A 21,290-nucleotide genomic window follows, 5' to 3' on the forward strand; every position below is an offset into this window, starting at 1 on the left:
TGGGTGCACCAACTATAAATATAGACTGAGCGCCCCATCCGAGCGTTATCATAGGTGCGCAGCTTCTGTTTCCTTCCAGGCATCTGTCGATGTTCCTGTGAGGAACTGCTGGAAGGGCTGGAGCCGCCAAACATTGTCAGGAGAGGATCTGGAGCTTTCTATGGTAAATGCATCCAGCCCATCTGTAGTAGCTCATAGGGGGGAATGTATTATTGTTTTTTCGTGGGGGTTAGATGATAAATTGTTCTGGAGATCGTGTGGGTTTCAGAGATCGGACCCCTTCGAGGGTTATCCAGGTTATTTTTTTTTTATCCAGGCTCGGGTCAGCACAGCGATTTTTCTTTTGGAAGCAGACGTCACGTACCATACTCTGGGCTTTACGGCTCCCATTACTAATCGGTGATGCCCAGAGTAGTGGGTTACTGCTGAGGCTGCTGATTGGCTGCAGTGGTCACGTGATGTCTGCTCCGTGAGGCCGGGAAGCCGACCAAAACCTGAATAGGGGATCAACACGGGATAGAAGAGGCAAGTAAGAGTCTTTGTTATTCTAAAAGGGGTAGTCCAGCAAAAGACAACTTACCCCTATACACAGGATAGGGGACAAGTGTCTGAACGCATGGGGTCCGACCGCTGGGACCTCCCAGCCGTCTTCTGTCCAGTGCCCCGGCTCTCTGCTACAGAGGGCACGTCTGTAGCAGAGAGCCGGGGCACTGGACAGAAGACGACTGGGGAGGTCCCAGCGGTTGGACCCCATGCGTTCACACACTTGTCCCCTATCCTGTGTATAGGGGTAAGTTGTCTTTTGCCAGACTACCACGGGATGCCATTCATTCTCTATGGGAGCACTGAAGAAGCCCAAGTGCTGTTCTCAGACAAGCTCCTGTGTAAATGAATGGAGCGCCTGTCGTCTGTAGCATGCACTCCTCTCAAAGAGTACCAGGCAGAAGATCAGACACTTATCCCCTATCCTGTGGATAGGGGACAAGTTGTTTATTGCCAGACTACCCCTTTAATTCATTTGTGGCCCTTCTAAAAAAATAAAAACATAAAATTATATATATATATATATATATATATATATTAAATAATAATAATAAATAAATAAATAAAAAAAGTTGTAGTTTTGCAACTGCTGGAGGTCCACAGTTTGGACACTGCTGATTTAGTATAAGTAATCTTTTTAATAAAAGGAGTTTTCCCACCTCATTAAGTGATAGCATATTACTGGGGTAATAGGATTAACTTCTCTGTCATCCATCCATATGTTTCCTAGTGTACTAAACTGTGCAATAATGTACGGGAAGGGGAGATGTGCTGTGTAACCATTTGCCGTTAAGAGATTACACTGATAAAAAAACTAAAAACCTCTCCAGAAGCCTACATTGACCCTTTAAGATAGAAAGAAGCCCCCTCTAGAAGACCATATATCGTATAATTTTGTACCATCTCAAAGAAACTACCCTCTAGTATTCAGATCAATCTGGAAAACAAGTTAACGTATTTTAGTGACTAGTAAAAATAAAATATGCCAACGTGTAGAAGCCTATAAAGGTAAAGCAAGGCTGTTAATTCAAGGATAAGCATCATGTGTACATAAGGAGCAGCACTATTTCTGGCCATTATATAACTTGTAATGGTATTTTCACCAGTTTCCCATAACTTTTAGTTGTCCTTAAAGGAAATCTGCAGCGAAAAAGAAAATGTTATCCCCTATCCACAGGATATGGGATAAGTATCTGATCGTGGGGGGTCCGAACACTGGGACCCCCCATTATCTCCTGCATGGTGCCCCGCATTGCCACGGTTCTCCCATGCAGTAGGACATTGCGGCCGACACCCCCCCCCCTCCATGTATCTCTATGGGAGAGGGGGGGATGCAGTTTGTGCCTCCCCGCCTCTCCCATAGAGCTGTATGGAAAGGGGCGTGTCCTTCGAGCTCAAAAGGAGAGAAGTTCACTTAGCCTTTGCATTGTGTGTCTGTGTGTGCCACACCAAGCATGGACAACAGAAAGAGGAGAAGAGAACTGTCTGAGGACTTGAGAACCAAAATTGTGGAAAAACATCAACAATCTCAAGGTTACAAGTCCATCTCCAGAGATCTAGATTTGCCTTTGTCCACAGTGCGCAACATTATCAAGAAGTTTACAACCCATGGCACTGTAGCTAATCTCCCTGGGCGTGGACGGAAGAGAAAAATTGATGAAAGCTGTCAACGTAGGATAGTCCGGATGGTGGATAAGCAGCCCCAAACAAGTTCCAAAAGATATTTAAGCTGTCCTGCAGGCTCAGGGAGCATCAATGTCAGCGTGAACTATCCGTCGACATTTAAATGAAATGAAACGCTATGGAGGAGACCCAGGAGGACCCCACTATGGAGGAGACCCAGGTGGACCCCACTATGGAGGAGACCCAGGAGGATCCCACTATGGAGGAGACCCAGGAGGACCCCACTATGGAGGAGACCCAGGAGGACCCCACTGCTGACACAGAGACATAAAAAAGCAAGACTACATTTTACCAAAATGAGCTTGAGTAGCCAAAAGCCTTCTGGGAAAAAGTCTTGTGGACAGATAGTGCTTTTTAGTAAAGCACATCATTCTACTGTTTACCGAAAACGGAATGAGGCCTACAAAGAAAAGAACACAGTACCTCCAGTGAAATATGGGGGAGATCAGTGATGTTTTGGGTTGTTTTGCTGCCTCTGGCACTGGGGGCCTTGAATGTGTACAAGACATCATGAAATCTGAGGAATACCGACGGATTTTGTGTCGCACTGTACAGCCCAGTGTCAGAAAGCTGGGTTTGTGTCCAAGATCTTGGGTCTTCCAGCAGGACAATGACCCCAAACATACGTCAAAAAGCCCCCAGAAATGGATGACAACAAAGCGCTGGAGAGTTCTGAAGTGTCAGCAATGAGTCCAGATCTAAATCCCATTGATCACCTGTGGAGAGATCTTATAATTACTGTTGGGAAAAGGCGCCTTCCAATAAGAGAGACCTGGAGCAGTTTGTAAAGGAAGAGTGGTCCAACATTCCGGCTGAGAGGTGTAAGAAGCTTATTGATGGTTATAGGAAGACACTGATTTCAGTTATTTTTTCCAAAGGGTGTGCAACCAAATATTAATTTAAGGGTGCCAATAATTTTGTCCAGCCCTTTTTTGGAGTTTGTTGTGACATTATGACCAATTTGCTTTTTTCCCCTCCTTTTTTGGTTTAGTTCCAATACACACAAAGGGAATAAACGTGTGTATAGCAAAACCATGTGTTACTGCAATCCTTTTCTGTGAAAAATACTTCATTTTCTTGAAAAATTTCAGGGGTGCCAACATTTACGGCCATGACTGTATAAGGGCAGAATCTGTAACCTGATCACAGTGAAGATTGTCTTTGGAACACGGATATTACCAGTGAACAGAAAGGTTTCCAGTATGATCATGTATACCATGCAGTATACAGCGCAATCCGCTTGGGAATCCGCTCGGAAAAGCATTGCTGTCAATGGAGAGAATGTAATTTTCGAGTGGTCCTAGCTCCTACATGTACATGCCGGCGCTATGACCGCCCAGAAATGTGTTGTCTCCATGGACAGCAATGCATTTCCGCCCCTATTTGTGGAATGTCCGCCCTTGTTTTCCGGTCGGACATTCTGTCGGACTTGGCCCGCATCATTCATTTGAATGTCAAACAGTGACCCCGGTCGGCTCATTTTTGCCCTCTATCCGGTTTTGTGACCGGACTGAAAACCGGAGTATACATGCACAGTGCACAAAGTGCCAAGGACTGAGGAGAGGAGTCTGTGAAATGGAGGAAGGAACAATTTTCTGTAATAAGAGAATTACAAAGTTTCTTATGAGCACCAGGGATTTGTGGGGGAAAACAGACTGTGGTTACAGGCTAAACACCAGGGAAAATTCTGCTTTGAGCACTGACAGTTTGGCACCTAAAGATAGATAGATAGATATGAGACAGATAGATAGATAGATAGATAGATAGATATGAGACAGATAGATATGAGATAGAGATATGAGATAGATAGATATGAGAGATAGATAGATAGATATGAGAGATAGATAGATAGATATGAGAGATAGCTAGATAGATATGAGAGATAGATAGATATGAGAGATAGATATAAGATGGATAGATAGATAGATAGATATGAGATAGACAGACAGAAGTTTGAAGTAGCCGTATTAGTCCAGTGATGCAGATACAAAATCACAGAATGTTGCAGAATCTTGTATAATCTTCTTTATTGGACTAACAGTATTCTGCAGAGAAAAGCTTTTATGAATCCTCCCAAATGACAGACACAAGAATGACAGATATAGGATGATCTTTTCTACTTCATATGAGTTGCACTAAGTGGTTACAACATCCAGGCTCTAGTAGGAGGGTTTGGTACGGCTGCTATGGTTGGTACGGGTGGCATGGCTGCTATGGATGTGCCAGCACTGTACAATGGCCGTGTAGACACAGCAGTGACTGCATCCTGTGACTCTTCTGCTCAGATGAGAAGGTGGGCTCCATCTTTTGGTGGGCACTGCAGACACATCTGCACACACACCGATAGGGTCCTCCCGCTGACATCATGTGTGATTCATTCACTTGCCGATAAAGGCCGCCCGTTTAATCCTGGCAGAAAACATACCCAAAGTGAATTAAGCTCCCGCTGACAGGCAGAGCAGGGAAAATAATCCGAGCAGAGCGAGCTGGACGCCAAAGGCTGGCCATTCATTCAGGGCTATAGGCCCCAAACCTATAATACCACCATAACGGATGCAACCATCCCCCCAGACGGATCTCATACACCGAGAATACATAACAGCTACATGTGATCCCTGGGATCGTCTTCCACATGACATTGAAATGTGCTCACGAGGGGTTAATAAACCAGGTATCCGCATCCTAAGGGAAGACTAAAAATCCTTTTGGAATCAATGCCGAGATTTTTACACAGACCTGAAGGGGAGGTCATCCATTACCCAGCATACACCCAAAGCCCCTTAACCCCTTATGTCATGGAATGACGACAGAGAAAAAAAAAAAAAGTTTGCAAATCGGATATATATGTGGTACTAATGCGGTGTTCCCCAACCAACCAGGGTGCCTCCAGCTGTTGCAAAAAATGCTGGGAGTTGTAGTTTTGCAGCACACTGGTTAGAAAACACTGCATTAATGCATGAAAAACAGATTGCACAAAAATGTGTACGCCCCTGGATACGGGATATACATTGTGGGGGATCATTTTATGCATTTGCACTTATAAGACCATAGAGCCCCATGACCCCCCCCCCCCCCCCCAGTTATACAAGGAACAAGATTTTTTCCAATTCACCAACAACTACAAAAATATTTATGCACATTCTTCGCAAATACCCATTAACTGCAGGTGGACCAGCACACATGCACATATATATATATATATATATATACACGGTATATGAACCCTCGGCATCAGGGCGGAGGGGGGCTGTCTATACCTGGCCTCTTTAACCCTTTCAGGCCTTGGGATCACAAGCCACCTTGAATATGGTTGCAGGAAGGAGACACAGACCCTTTGCACAAGTATGCATGCCCTTCATAGGAGGTCTATATTGGGGAACAGGGGGGCAATTCCCCAAATATATGACCTTACTAGGACTATAAGGGATGTGATATTTGCAATACTTTATTGCAGCAAAGCAAAATGCAATAGAATCTAGTTGATCTGCAAGGAGGTGGGGGCCCTTTATAATGGCACAGCCAGGGCCCTATAGGTGACCATCTGGTGTGTGTGGGGTGGGGGGAGTTTATATGGCACAGCCAGTGGACCCCCATAAGTGACCATCAAGGAGAGGTTAGGGGTTATATGACATGAGCCCCCATAGGTGACCATCATAGGAGATATATGACACTGCAAGGGGCCCCCCAAAGGTGACCATCGCGCCCCCCTCATAGGTTATATGGCACATCCAGGTGCCACCCATAGGTAAGAGGGGGTTATATGGCACATCTAGGGGCAAGCCATAGGTGACCATCAGGGGGCCTCCATAGTTGACCATCCAGGGAGAGGTTATATGGCACAGCCAGGGATCCCCCCCCATAGGTTGACCATTGTAGGAAGGGGGGGGGGGGGTATTTGGCCCAGCCAGGGACCCCCATAGGTGATCAATGTAGAGGGGGGGGGGTAATATGGCACAGCCAGGGACCCCATAGGTGATCATTGTAGGATGGGGGGTTATATGGCAAAGCCAGGGACCCCCCCATAGGTGATCAATGTAGAGGGGGGGAGGGTTATATGGCAAAGCCAGGGACCCCCCATAGGTGATCAATGTAGGGGGGGGGGGGGTTATATGGCAAAGCCAGGGACCCCATAGGTGACCATTGTAGAATGGGGGGTTATATGGCAAAGCCATGGACCCCATAGGTGATCAATGTAGAGGGGGGGGGGGGGTTATATGGCACAGCCAGGGACCCCATAGGTGACCATCCGGGTTTGGGGTGACATGGAACAGTCAGGACCCCCCATAGGTGACCATTCAGGGTTGTGTGCTCCCCCATTACTAAGGGGCTGGGCTGACCTCAATAATGCACAATGTGCAATGAATGAACAGGGCAGCAATGGTGAATGAAGGAGACAGAGGGAGGGGGACATGACATTCACAGGACCCGGGAGAGGGGGCCCCAGATCCGGGGGAGGAGGAGGAGGATGAGGGGGGGGGGTGAGGGGCACGGTACAGTGCAGAGGAGATGAAGACACCGTCCCTACCTTCCATCATGGTGGCACAATATCATTCCTTAATCTCCCAGGAGGCTGAGTGGTGGGGGGCAGTGTACGGCTGTGAGGGGTCGGGGGGCCCGGCTCGGTGTGTGCTGAGGGCCCCGGGCTGGCAGCGGCACAGGAGGATGCTGAGAGGAGAATCACCCCGCTGCCAGGAGCCGGCCAATCCCCGCCCTCCGCCCGCATCACGTGACGCCGTCTCCTCACACAATACACACCGCGAGCCCGGCCGCTGACGCACTTCCCCCACACACTCAGTGCCCGGTAACGGCCCCGGTCACCTCCGCGCATACACTGTATCTCTCCATATTACCCCATGTGTTCGTGTATTCTACTCATATGGTCAGTCATTCGCCATATTTGTTCAACTCCCTGTATGTAAGGTGATATGGGGTAAATGTTTATAGTGCCCTCCATATTGGTGTCCCAGCTGCATTATCTTCTATATGAGGTATAATCCTGTGTATGAGGTGTAATCCTATATATAAGGTGATATGGGGTAAATGTTTATAGTGCCCTCCATATTGGTGTCCCAGCTGTATATTTCATATATGAGGTATAATCCTGTGTATGAGGTATAATCCTATATATAAGGTGATATGGGGTATATTGGTGTCCTAGCTGTATATTTTATATATATGAGGTATAATCCTATATATAAGGTGATATGGGGTATATTGGTGTCCTAGCTGTATATTTTATATATGAGGTATAATCCTATATATAAGGTGATATGGGGTAAATGTTTATAGTGCCCTCCATATTGGTGTCCTAGCTGTATATTTAATATATATGAGGTATAACCCTGTGTATGAGGTATAATCCTATATATAAGGTGATATGGGATATATTGGTGTCCTAGCTGTATATTTTATATATGAGGTATAATCCTATATATAAGGTGATATGGGATATATTGGTGTCCTAGCTGTATATTTTATATATATATATGAGGTATAATCCTATATATAAGGTGATATGGGGTATATTGGTGTCCTAGCTGTATATTTTATATATATATATATATATATATATGTATGAGGTATAATCCTGTGTATGAGGTATAATCCTATATATAAGGTGATATGGGGTAAATGTTTATAGTGCCCCCTATATACAGTCATGGCCGTAAATGTTGGCACCCCTGAGATTTTTCTAGAAAATGAAGTATTTCTCACAGAAAAGGATTGTAGTAACACATGTTTTGCTATACACAGAATGTTGGACCACTCTTCCTATAACCATCAATAAGCTTCTTACACCTCTCAGCCGGACTGTTGGACCACTCTTCCTTTACAAACTGCTCCAGGTCTCCTATTGGAAGGCGCCTTTTTATATTGCCCACACCTGTTACTTGCCCCAGGTGAGTATAAAGGAGCATCACATGCTTGAAACAATCTTATTTATCCACAATTTTGAAAGGGTGCCAATAATTTTGTCCAGCCCATTTTTGGAGTTTGGTGACATTATGTCCAATTTGCTTTTTTTTCCTCCCTTTTTTGGTTTAGTTCCAATACACACAAAGGGAATAAACATGTGTACAGCAAAACATGTGTTACTACAATCCTTTTCTGTGAGAAATACTTAATTTTCTAGAAAAATCTCAGGGGGGCCAACATTTATGGCCATGACGGTAGGTACCTCAACTCTAAATGCCCCCTGTACTGCCACAGTTGTATAATCCTATGTAAGGGTTATATTATGTAGTAAATATTTATAGTGCCTCAGCTATAGGGGCCTCACTAAGTGTGTCTGCCACAGGTGACCCATATAATGCCCCAGCTATAGGTGCCTCTGTAGTGCCCCAGCTATCGGTACCCCAATAAGTGCCTCTGTATAGGGGGGCCTATGTAGTGCCACAGCTATAGAATTCCCCTGTAGTGTCCCAGCTATACATGACCCCTTGTAGTCCCTCAGCTATAGAAGCCCCCTGTAGTGCCCCAGCTGTAGTTGCTATCTGTAGTGCCTTAACCATAGGTTACCCCTGTAGCTCCCCAGTTGTAGGTGCCCCTTGTAGTGCCCTAGCTATAGATGCCTCCTGTAATGCCTCGGCTATGTGTGTCCCCTGTTGTGCCTCAACAATAGGTGATACTTGTGCCTCTGCTATAAACACTACCAAAACTGCTTGAGCTATAGATGCCCCCCTGTAGTGCCTGCCATAGATTCACCATAAGTCTTTTAGCAAATATATCCCACATAGTGGATGGCATAGCATACTTGCCAATATTCCTTATTTTAGGGGTCAATCCTGCAAACCAGAATCAAAATTTGTATAAATGTATAACATTTTAGTGTTTTTCAAATGTTGGTAAGCATGCATAGGTGTCCCCTTTACCACATATAGGGGGAGATTTATCAAATCCTGTGCAGAGGAAAAGTTGACCAGTTGCCCATAGCAACCAATCAGATCACTTCTTTCATTATTCACAAGCCTCTTTAAAAATGAAATAAGCGATCTGATTGGTTCCTAGGGGCAACTTCACCACTCTTCTTCTGCACATGTTTTGATAAATTGCCCCCGTAGTGCATTCCATAGTTTCTATGTAAGCATTCATAACAGTCTCGTCACCCCTGACATGCCTCTCCAAGCCTGTGCTACCTGCGCATGCCGAATAAAGTACACGTCTGCTTTACAGCAAGAAGGGTGAGTGCCATTATAAATTTTCCTCACTATCTGTGGATATTTGAACTGTTGCACTTATGAGCACCTCCAAGCTGTATTGTCTGAAGATGACCCGGGAACTACCGTATTTTTCACTGTATATGACGCACTTTTTCTTCCCCAAAACTGGGGGTGGGGGGAGTTGGTGCGTCTTATACGACAAATTCACATTAAAACCCTGTCCTATTGCCGTGGTCACTGCGGCCATCAACGGCCGGGACCCGCGGCTAATACAGGATATCACCGATCGCGGTGATGCCCTGTATTAACCCTTCAGACGCGGCGATCAACGCTGACCGCCGCGCCTGAAGTGAAAGTGACACTAACCCGGCTGCTCAGTCGGGCTGTTCGGGACCGCGGCATCCCGAACAGCGGCATCCCGAACAGCTTACAGGACACCGGGAGGGACCTTACCTGCCTCCTCGGTGTCTGCTCCGTGCTGGGATCCCCTGCATGGCCAGCGCCCTCCTTCGTCGTCGCGCACGCCGTCCTGTCATCTAATAGGAGCGGCGTGCGTAGCGGCGTGATGGCGGCGACAGAGAGCGAGGATACCGGGCAGCAGAGACGTTCCGGAGCAACGGGGACACCCCGGGGACGCGGCGACAGCGATGGAGGGCGACATCCTGGGCAGCGGTGACGGGTCCGGAGCGGTGGGGACACGTGAGTACAACCTCCAATACCAGTGGTCTTCAACCTGCGGACCTCCAGATGTTGCAAAACTACAACTTCCAGCATGCCCGGACAGCCGTTGGCTGTCCGGGCATGCTGGGAGTTGTAGTTTTGCAACATCTGAAGGTCCGCAGGTTGAAGATCACTGTCCTATACATTGTATTTGGTTCAGAATCTTTATTTTCTAGGATTTTTATCCTTTAAAATTGGGTGCGTCTTATTTGTCGGAGCATCTTATATGACGAAAAATACGGTAGACCTTCCAAGGGGAACTTAGCAGTGAAGCGATAGTGTGCAGGGCCCGCACCTGTCTTCTCATGATCGAATATGTAAAACATGTATACAATTTCACAATGCTTGGCTGTTCTCACTTATTTAGTTGAACAACAGTTGCAGTAATAACATGGTGGATTGCATTTCTGTTTCTTTACATTTAAAGACACCAAACCCATCGATTTCAGTGGGACTGGCCAACATCCTTTTTTGTATTTCAGGAACTAAAGGACATCCATAGATGGTAGACCTGGAGGTTTTCTGTAGGCCCCGAGTTGCCATGGACACACAGTGGGGGACAGTAAGTGGCATCTCATGCATTTAATGCCTGGAATCAGACTTAAAGGGGTATTCTAGTGTTGTAGAGACAAATAATATAGTGCCAGGGCCCTAGTAAAGTAGAAAATAAAAAAAACTATACTTACCTACCTCTTGTCCCTCGCTGGTCCTGCTTCCGCTCCTGTCCTTTTTCTTCCAGTCCCCCACTGCTCTTCTCTGTAGCCTGCTTCTAAGACCAGAGCTTGGAGCAGGACATTCCCGCTCAGCTAATCATTGGCTGCAGCGGTGTTCCGATTTCAGCCTGTGATAAGCTGAGCGGGAAGGTCCTGCTCCAAGTTCTCATCTCTAAAGTAGGATGAAGAGACAAGTGGTGGTGGGAGGGGGGATACAAATCCCAAGCAAAATGTTCCTCCACCTCTGGATAGAGAAAGTTCCTATACAGTGACCCCCCCCCGACCTACGATGGCCCCGACATACGATCATTTCAACATACGATGGCCTCTCAGAGACCCATCCCATGTTGAAGGCAGAATCAACATACGATGCTTTTGTATGTCGGGGCCATCGCATAAACGGCTATCCGGCAGCGCAGACTGCTTCAGCTGCCACCGGATAGCCGTTTACGGTGCCCCGTCTGCTCCCATGATGGTCTCTTACCTGTCCTCGGGGCTCCGGCACGTCCTCTTCGGGATCCTCTGCATCGTAGGCGCTCTTCATCGTCGTCATCATGTCGCTGCGCACGCCGTCCCGTCATCCAATAGGAGCGGCGTGTGTAGCGATGTGATGGCGGCAACGGAGAGCGAGGATGCCAGGGAAGCAGAGGCCTTGCCAGAGCGCCGGGGACACGGCGACAGCGATGGAAGGCGACATCCAGGGCAGTGGTGACGACACTGGAGTGGAGTGGAGTGGTGGGGACAGGTGAGTATAACCTCCAATACCAGTGTTCTTCAACCAGCAGACCTCCAGATGTTGCAAAACTACAACTCCCAGCATGCCCGGACAGCCGTTGGCTGTCCGGGCATGCTGGGTGTTGTAGTTTTGCAACATCTGGAGGTCCGCAGGTTGTAGACCACTGTCCTATACTTTACATTGCACGGATCCCTCAACATACGATGGTTTCAACAAACGATGGTCCATTTAGAACGGATTACCGTCGTATGTTGAGGGACCACTGTATATCACAAATCATAAAAATATGAAGCAAATAAAATGTATTAATTGATGCAGTAAATTCACTAGTCTCCGTTTCGGTGTCCCTCTCTCCTTCCACCCCATTTTCTATTTGCTTACAGATTTGGATTGTAATCCTCCACCATGTTTTCTGATGTTTTTAAGTGTATGTGCTTTTGTTGTTCAATAAAGATGTATATACTTTTTACAGTACAATTGTGGTGTGCATCTTTATATACTTTATATAGTGGCTAGCTTTTCTCTTTTTTGGTTTACAGTTCTTGTCATAGCCACTGATAGCACCCCATCTTTTATTTATATAGTGGTGCCCGTCTTTATTCATGTTGTCTCGTTTTTTTAATTTTTATAGCATCCCCCCAGTCATATATACATTTTTATCCTTGGAAAATCCCTTTAAGTAAAACTAAGCTGGAGTCATATGCACTAAATGTACTATGCTAAATACATTTTGCACTTTTTTGGTTGAAATCTATGCAAGCTATATGCTAATTTCAGGCATAATTCATAGTTAATCTGCTGTGCTACAGCTCGACTAAGCCTACCGACTTTTTGAAAAGTGAGAGTGACAATAAAAAAGGAAAAAAGGATTGTCCCAAAATTTCGTCTTTTGTATGCTTAAAAGAAAACTGGTTTCAAATACAAAACATGAAAAGGCTACACACCCTAGGGTAAGATATGACCATATACAGTGGTCCCTCAACATACGATGGTACCGGTAATTAATTCCAAATGAACGATCGTTAGTTGAAACCATTGTATGTTGAGGGATCCGTGCAATGAAAAGTATAGGGCAGCGGTCTCCAACCTGCGGACCTCCAGATGTTGCAAAACTACAACTCCCAGCATGCCTGGACAACCAACGGCTGTCCGGGCATGCTGGGAGTTGTAGTTTAGCAACATCTGGAGGTCCGCAGGTTGAAGACCACTGGTATAGGAGGTTATACAGTACTCACCTGTCCCTGCCGCTCACCGCTGCCCTGGATGTTGCCCTCCATCGCTGTCGCCGCGTCCCCGGACCGTCTCTGCTGCGTCTCTTCGTCGCCGCCATCACGTCGTTGTGCACACCGCTCCTATTGGATGACGGGACAGCGTGCGCGGTGACGTGATGATGACGATGGAGAGCGCCGGCGATGCAGGGGATTCCGGAGAGGACGGTCCGGAGCGCCGGTACAGGTGAGTGACACTCACCGGACCACACGGGGCACCTTAAAAGGCTATCCGGTGGCAGCTGAAGCAGTCTGCGCTGCCGGATAGCCGTTTATGCGATGGCCCCGTCGTAAAACAGCATCGTATGCTGATGCTGCCTTCAACATGCGATGGCCTCTGAGAGGCCATCACATGTTGAAATTATCGGATGTTGGGGCCATCGTAGGTCGGGGGGTCACTGTATAACTGGCTGCTATAAGATAGCTAACACTATGGCCCTCATTTACTAAGAGTGTTGTGAAGGTTTCTTTGTGGATTTTAATTCCCTACAATTTTTTTTCCACGGTATTTACTAAGGTTTCCCTACATTTTGCTTTTTTTACACATGCTCTTATCTGTAGGCTTTTCCTCAACTGAAATCCACAGCTGAAATTTTCTGTGGAAATCTTAGTAAGGGTGCATTCCCACGTGGCGTATTTTGCTGCGTATTTTCTGCGTATTTGGTGCTGCATATTTTCCTACCCATTGACTTCAACAGAGAAAATAAAATACGCAGCAGCAAATACGCATCAAATACGCCGTGTGGGAATGTACCCTAAATATGTGGGGTTTTTGTGAACGCGCCCTTTTTCTGTGACCAAGCCCCCTTTCACCGACAGACATGTTCCTTTTTCGAGTTTTTTTTTTGTAAAATGGAGAGTTGGTCGAGTTTTTCATTTCTGGCCCAGACAGAATTCTGGCGCAATGAGACAGAATTCTGGCGCAAAACATGTAAGGTTTACAGTAGTAAATCAGGGCCTATAAGTATATTTGTATCAATCTGGTGATAGGTTATTACCCCTTAAATATGTGTATGAAAAGTAGCCCAGACATAGACTCCAAACTATGCAACTATTGTATAGATAATCCTCACCTGGCTACTGCGGAGGATGCGCAGTAGCCAGGTGAGGACTATCTATACAATGTAGCTGCGTACTTTTCATTGGTCCTGCCAGGTATTTAAGCCCAGCATTCCTTGGATGCCGACACCCCCCCGGACGAAGGTCTTCTGACCAAAACACGTGTTCGGGTGGCGGCATCCTGGGACCTCTTGCACCTTAACAGTTGGTTTGTATACTTTTTTCATGTGTCACCTGTGCTTCTTATTTGGCTGATATACAATACAAGTAGTTCCTCAACATACGATGGTAATCCGTTCCAAATGGACCATCGTTTGTTGAAACCATTGTATGTTGAGGGATCCGTGCAATGTAAAGTATAGGACAGTGGTCTACAACCTGCCGACCTCCAGATGTTGCAAAACTACAACACCCAGCATGCCCGGACAGCCAACGGCTGTCCGGGCATGCTGGGAGTTGTAGTTTTGCAACATCTGGAGGTCCGCAGGTTGAAGACCAATGGTATTGGAGGTTACACTCACGTGTCCCTGCCACTCCGGACCGTCACTGCTCGTCACCGCTGCCCTGGATGTCGCCCTCCATTGCTGTCGCCGCGTCCCTGAGGTGTCCCCGACGCTCCGGCAAGGCCTCTGCTTCCCCGGCATCCTCGCTCTCAATCACCGCGATCACGTCACTACGCACGCCGCTCCTATTGGATGACGGGACGGCGTGCGCAGCGAGGTGATGACGACGATGGAGAGCGCTGATGATGCAGGGGACCCCGAACAGGACGCGCCGGAGCCCCGAGGACAGGTAAGTGATTGTCAGCGGACCACACGGGGCACCGTAAACGGCTATCCGGTGGCAGCTGAAGCAGTCTGCGCTGCCGGATAGCCGTTTATGCGATGGCCCCAATATACAAATGCATCGTATGTTGATGCTGCCTTCAACATGCGATGGCCTCTGAGTGCTGCATTCAGCTCTTTGTATATTTTGCACTACCTATTTAGCACAGTTTTCCACATTACCATCTTTGTTACCTTCTGTCTTTTTCGATACATATGCAATAACGCCCATTATTATTACGTCCCAAGCTGCCGTCTCTTTTTGTACATTCCTCCTTGATTTTAACATATTTTTATTTATACTATCTGTCACTGTGTACCGATAAAGCATTTGTATTTTCACTATAAATTTGTGTGAATAGCTCCTTTTTTTCTCCTATTGGGTTTATTAAAAGAAAACTGGCCCTTCCTTAAGTGTATAATTAATAGATACTTTTATATAGGATTAGAAATCACACATTGAAGAATCTCTTCACATCGCATAGTCACGTGCAACATTTTCTCGGTAGAGGATTCAGTGCAACACTAGCTGTAATGTTTGTTTTGCACTTATTTTCCTTGCCTGGAATGTTCTGCATCTGAAAATAGGAAGCTATAAAGATGTCTGATTGAGGGTCTTGTCATCTGCACATGCCAGGCCTGAATCTCCACTATGAAGTGGACGCATTACGTTACTAAGATACCACAATGCACTGACACATTGATTTTGAGCAGACTGCATTCAATTTACTGAAGTTTGCAAAATAGTGTATCTTTCAGCAGTGGTGTAACAAGAGTCCCTTGGGCCCCAGAGGTGATTTTGGACCTGCCACCCCCTCCCTCTTTATGATTGTGATTACAGTGACATCTAGTGACTCTCTGCTTTTTTTCCTTCATCCATCCCTGACAGCAATGATGACTTCCTCCAGCTATAACTGCAGAACCTGCCGGACAAGCATGTTAGGCTGCTTTCACACTATAAAAATACCTCCGTTATAAACATCCGTTATAAAAACCCTGGAAATCGGCCGTTAAACAGGCGTTAGAAAATCCCATTGTAGTCTATGGTATTTTTCCAATAGCCGTTTTAACCCGTTATCGCCCGTTATTAATAACGGCTGTTATTTTGTGACAGGCAATAGTAACGGGAGAAATAGTGCATGCACTATTTCTCCCGTTACTGTCGCCCGTCTGATTTCCAGGGTTTTTATAACGGAGGTATTTTTATAGTGTGTATTTTTATAGTGTGAAAGCAGCCTTAGGCTGGGTTCACACTACGTTTTCCCCCATACGGGAGCGCATACGGCAGGGGGGAGCTAAAAGCTTGCGCTCCCGTATGTCACCGTATGCGCTCCCGTATGTCATTCATTTCAATGAGCCGACCGGAGTGAAACGTTCGGTCCGGTCGGCTCATTTTTGCGCCGTATGCGCTTTTACAACCGGACCTAAAACCGTGGTTGACCACAGTTTTAGGTCCGGTTGTAAAAGCGCATACGGCGCAAAAATGAGCCGACCGGACCGAACGTTTCACTCCGGTCGGCTCATTGAAATGAATGACATACGGGAGCGCATACGGTGACATACGGGAGCGCAAGCTTTTAGCTCCCCCCTGCCGTATGCGCTCCCGTATGGGAAAAAACGTAGTGTGAACCCAGCCTTAGACTCATCACATTTTCAGCACCCTTCTCAGCTTATATTCCACCCATAAAGCCCCACATGCTAATAGTACTTACTAGAGCTCTTTGTGTCCCTCCCCACTGTAGATAGCTTTTGTCATAACTAAAAAAACTAAACAATATTCACCTCTGCCGCACTGCTACCACACTAGGAGCTGCGCACTAGGCGCATTTATGCTAAGGAAAGTCCTAGCTATCTTGATTGTCCCAGCTGCTTTATGCCTGTGGCCTACAGACGAGAGTGACGGCACTCTCCGCAGGCACTATGACAACGTGTTGAGTGCAGCAGCATGAGTGTCCTAGATCCTGGGCATTGACATGTATGGGTAGATGTTTGAAATAGGTTACTTGTTTTGCCCGGTTGCAGTGGCATGTCTCTGTGATGTCTCTGCATCTGGTTTCTAGGTATTCGGACACTTCATACTTTGGTCCCTGGTTTACATCTCATGGTCCTATTGGTTTAAACAAAGGGGGATATTTATCATAACCTGTGTAGAGGAAGAGTCACTTTTTTTCAGATGACTTGATTTCTATGTACAACTGCACCACTCTTCCTCTACACATGTTTTTATAAATCTCCCCCAAAAGCTCTAGTGTTCCAAGGTCCAGCGCTCAGGGCAACCAGCACCACCAAATAACATCAGGTCTTTTTAAAGGGACATCCACATCCATTGGCTAGTGATTGAGGTTCTTCCTTTCTGCCTCCTTATTCTTTCTACATTGCAATTGCTACTGTTCCTTACTTTGCCCCTGTTACCTGGCACCTGTGGTGCTTCTCTTGGTTCTGAAGTTTTTGCTTTTTCTTGACTTCCTGGCTCATCCAAGCGAGTCCACATTCGGCTACATGTTCATAACATTATATATATTAAATTACTTGTAATAAGTCTGTATTTAAATTTGTAGTGTAGCTGGTGGTATTTAGTTAGTAACATAGGGGGAGATTTATCAAAACATGTGTAGAGCAAGAGTGGTGCAGTTACCCATAGCAACCAATCAGATCGCTTCTTTCATTTTTAAAGAAGCCTGTGAAAAATTAAAGAAGCGATCTGATTGGTTGCTATGGGCAACTGCACCACTCTTGCTCTACACAGGTTTTGATAATTCTCCCCCATAATTCATAAGGTCGAAAAAAATTAGTCCCTTCTGAGTTGATCCAGAGGAAAGCCAAAAAAAAAAAAAAAACCTCATACTCGAGGTAAAAATTAATTCCTGACTCCAAATATGGCATCAGAATAGATTCTTGGATCAATTCAGAAATGTAGTGATGTACTGTAGTTGTATCATCTGCAAATTTATTAAAAAAGGAAAAACTAAAATCTTGCAGTGACATAAGTGTTCATTGCGAAGTCACCTTCCAGTCTTCTTGGGGATGAGGCCACAAGGATAACACACCTGGATTTAAGGATTTTCTGCCATTCCTCTCTACAGATCCTCCCATCTGCGGAACCTATTTTCAGGTCTCCAGAGAAGTTCCAAGGACATAAGTTGTCCCTCTGTTACGTCTTATGTTGTCATGGCTGGGTCTGAGGTCCAGAGCCCTCTAAATCAGGTTTTCATTAAGAATATATCTGCTTTGCTCTATTCAGCTTTTCCTCAACCCTGACCAGTATTTCTGTCTTTACAGCATGATGCTGCCCCCACCATAATCACTGTAGGGATGGTATTAAGCAGGTGATGGGCAGTGCCTGGTTTCCCCCAGACATGATGCTGCCCCCACCATGATCACTGTAGGGATGGTGATGGGCAGTACCTGGTTTCCCCCAGACATGATGCTGCCCCCACCATGATCACTGTAGGGATGGTATTAAGCAGGTGATGGGCAGTGCCTGGTTTCCTCCAGACATGATGCTGCCCCCACCATGATCACTGTAGGGATGGTATTGGGCAGGTGATGGGCAGTGCCTGGTTTCCCCCAGACATGATGCTGCCCCCACCATGATCACTGTAGAGATGGTATTGGGCAGGTGATGGGCAGTACCTGGTTTCCCCCAGACATGATGCTGCCCCCACCATGATCACTGTAGGGATGGTATTGGGCAGGTGATGGGCAGTGCCTGGTTTCCTCCCGACATGATGCTGCCACCACCATGATCACTGTAGGGATGGTATTGGGCAGGTGATGGGCAGTGCCTGGTTTCCCCCTGACATGATGCTGCCCCCACCATGATCACTGTAGGGATGGTATTGGGCAGGTGATGGGCAGTGCCCGGTGTCCTCCAGACATGATGCTGCCCCCACCATGATCACTGTAGAGATAGTATTGGGCAGTGCCTGGTTTCCCCCAGACATGATGCTGCCCCCACCATGATCACTGTAGGGATGGTATTGGGCAGGTGATGGGCAGTGCCTGGTTTCCTCCAGACATGATGCTGCCCCCACCATGATCACTGTAGAGATAGTATTGGGCAGTGCCTGGTTTCCCCCAGACATGATGCTGCCCCCACCATGATCACTGTAGGGATGGTATTGGGCAGGTGATGGGCAGTGCCTGGTTTCCTCCAGACATGATGCTGCCCCCACCATGATCTCTGTAGGGATTGTATTGGGCAGGTGATGGGCAGTGCCTGGTTTCCCCCAGACATGATGCTGCCCCCACCATGATCACTATAGGGATGGTATTGGGCAGGTGATGGGCAGTACCTGGTTTCCTCCAGACATGATGCTGCCCCCACCATGATCACTGTAGGGATGGTATTGGGCAGGTGATGGGCAGTGCCTGATTTCCCCCAGACATGTTGCTGCCCCCCACCATGATCACTGTAGGGATGGTATTGGGCAGGTGATGGGCAGAGCCTGGTTTCCCCCAGACATGATGCTGTCCCCACCATGATCACTGTAGGGATGGTATTGGGCAGGTGATGGGCAGAGCCTGGTTTCCCCCAGACATGATGCTGTCCCCACCATGATCACTGTAGGGATGGTATTGGGCAGGTGATGGGCAGTACCTGGTTTCGTCCAGACGTGATGCTGCCCCCACCATGATCACTGTAGGGATGGTATTGGGCAGGTGATGGGCAGTGCCTGGTTTCCCCCAGACATGATGCTGCCCCCACCATGATCACTGTAGGGATGGTATTGGGCAGGTGATGGGCAGTGCCTGGTTTCCCCCAGACATGATGCTGCCCCCACCATGATCACTGTAGGGATGGTATTGGGCAGGTGATGGGCAGTGCCTGGTTTCCCCCAGACATGATGCTGCCCCCACCATGATCACTGTAGGGATGGTATTGGGCAGGTGATGGGCAGTGCCTGATTTCCTCCAGACATCAGGGCCGGTTTTAGGCTTAGCGTGGCCCTAGGCAAAATCAAAAGTGGGGCCCCAAAAGTCTTAGTAGTGCACTAACCAGATTTGAACATTTTTGGTCACTTCAAATACTATAAAAAATTTAAAAAGTCATTTTTTTTGCTGTCCGTCATACAGAGCTAACATTCCTCTATAGGACTATTCACACAGCAGTATATAATATGTGACTAATTCTAAAAACACAGAATGTGCTACTTCTATATGTTTTGCGGATGGAATACGCAAGACTACGGAGACTCATTGTAATATGCATGTATCTGTATTTTATTCATATGTAATCAGTATTTTCATTTATTTCTAGTATTGTTAAGTGTAATTAATATTAGCATGCTGTAAATTATTCCAGTGTAGGGATCGACCGATATGTTTTTTTTTAGGGCCGATACCGATAATCTGTCACCTTTCAGGCCGATAGCCGATAACTTATACCGATATTCCGGTATAAGTTATCGGCTATTTCAACCCCCCTCCCTCCCCCCCACACAGCAGGGCAGAAGCCGTTGCAGATGAATGATTTAAAGCGGGCGCTTTAAATCAATGAACTGCAGCGGCTTTTGCCGGGCCGGAGACCACCGCTGCCACCCGCTTCTCTCCCCCTGCCTGTCCTGGGGTCCTGAGTCTAACCACCACAGCTGCCCCATCCCCGGTGTTATAATTACCTGTTCCCTGGGTCCACGATACTTCTGGCTCCGTCGGCGTCCTGCGCTGTCACTGCGCACTGACGGTGACGTCACTCTTCATTGCGCAGCGCACAGCAACAGAGCAGGAGCTAGAAGTAGCGCGGGCCCCGGGAACAGGTAATTATAACACCGGGGATGGGGGGAGGTGATAGGGCGGCGGCGGTATGTGGCCAGAGGATGGGGGGAGGCAATGGGGCAGCGGCGGCGGTATGTGGGCAGAGGATTGGGAGGCAATGGGGCAGTGGCAGCGGTATGTGGGCAGAGGATGGGGAGGTAATGGGGCAGTGGCGGCGACGGTCGTCTCTGGCCGGGGGGTGGGGCATTATTGGCAAGGTAATTGCCGATACCAATAATGTCCAAAACTGTGAATATCGGCCGATAACATAATCGGTCGATCCCTAGTCCAGTGTTGTTTCTATATCTTCACTGCCAAACAATTCATGAATTTGCAGTTTTACACTTTTTCCACAAGGTGGTGCTATTATCATTCATAAAACTGAATGCGTGTGTTTTTGTGTAAAATTGATCATTTACTACATTTTACTGGTAGGGAGATCATAATGATAGTTAGTGTTCTTCTCTTACTGTGTTTCTTCAGTCAGTTCATGCTGTGTATTGTAGTGCTAGAGCCCATGATAGCTAGATACATGCAATTTATTCAAACTAGGTGTACCTGGGCTCTGCAATGCATTAGGCAAGTGGGTGCACATACATGTAATGTAGTCCATTGGGAATTACTCACGGATTTCTGAAGATACGATCTTCAGATTCTTTTTAATTTTTCTTCATTTCATGAATACAAGGTTCAGATAACTTCATACATTTATTTACAAGATGTCAGATCTTAAAACTGCTCATGACAAACGACCACTCCAGCATGACGCACAACATTTCAGGGGACGACCCCCCCAAATCATGCGCATTGTCCCCAGAAACATCACGTGG

At 46.8% G+C, this 21,290-nt stretch overlaps 1 protein-coding gene and 1 long non-coding RNA gene across 13 annotated transcripts in view; one reads left to right on the forward strand and one right to left on the reverse strand.

Annotated features, from left to right (window-relative positions):
• Positions 1-6,908, reverse strand: part of SGIP1 (SH3GL interacting endocytic adaptor 1) — a 103,584-nt gene extending 96,676 nt beyond the window's left edge. For 5 of the 8 annotated variants that reach the window (XM_056532817.1, XM_056532815.1, XM_056532818.1 and 2 more), the window contains exon 1: positions 6,752-6,904. In XM_056532817.1, the coding sequence (XP_056388792.1) occupies positions 6,752-6,761 (10 nt within the window). In that variant the 5' untranslated portion in view covers positions 6,762-6,904. Of the gene's footprint in view, positions 1-6,751 lie in introns of all 8 variants that reach the window. The other 3 variants (XM_056532821.1, XM_056532820.1, XM_056532822.1) reach the window with 2 other exon arrangements.
• Positions 6,909-6,989: 81 nt separating this feature from the next.
• The window catches only part of LOC130283397 (uncharacterized), a 243,525-nt gene continuing 229,224 nt past the window's right edge, over positions 6,990-21,290 (forward strand). For all 5 annotated transcript variants that reach the window (XR_008846680.1, XR_008846683.1, XR_008846681.1 and 2 more), the window contains exons 1-3: positions 6,990-7,105; positions 7,981-8,126; positions 10,589-10,668. This is a non-coding gene — a long non-coding RNA (uncharacterized LOC130283397). The remainder of the gene's footprint in view (positions 7,106-7,980; positions 8,127-10,588; positions 10,669-21,290) is intronic.

This window comes from Hyla sarda, chromosome 7 (genome assembly GCF_029499605.1).
Source record: "Hyla sarda isolate aHylSar1 chromosome 7, aHylSar1.hap1, whole genome shotgun sequence".
NCBI classification, from domain to species: Eukaryota; Metazoa; Chordata; class Amphibia; order Anura; family Hylidae; genus Hyla; species Hyla sarda.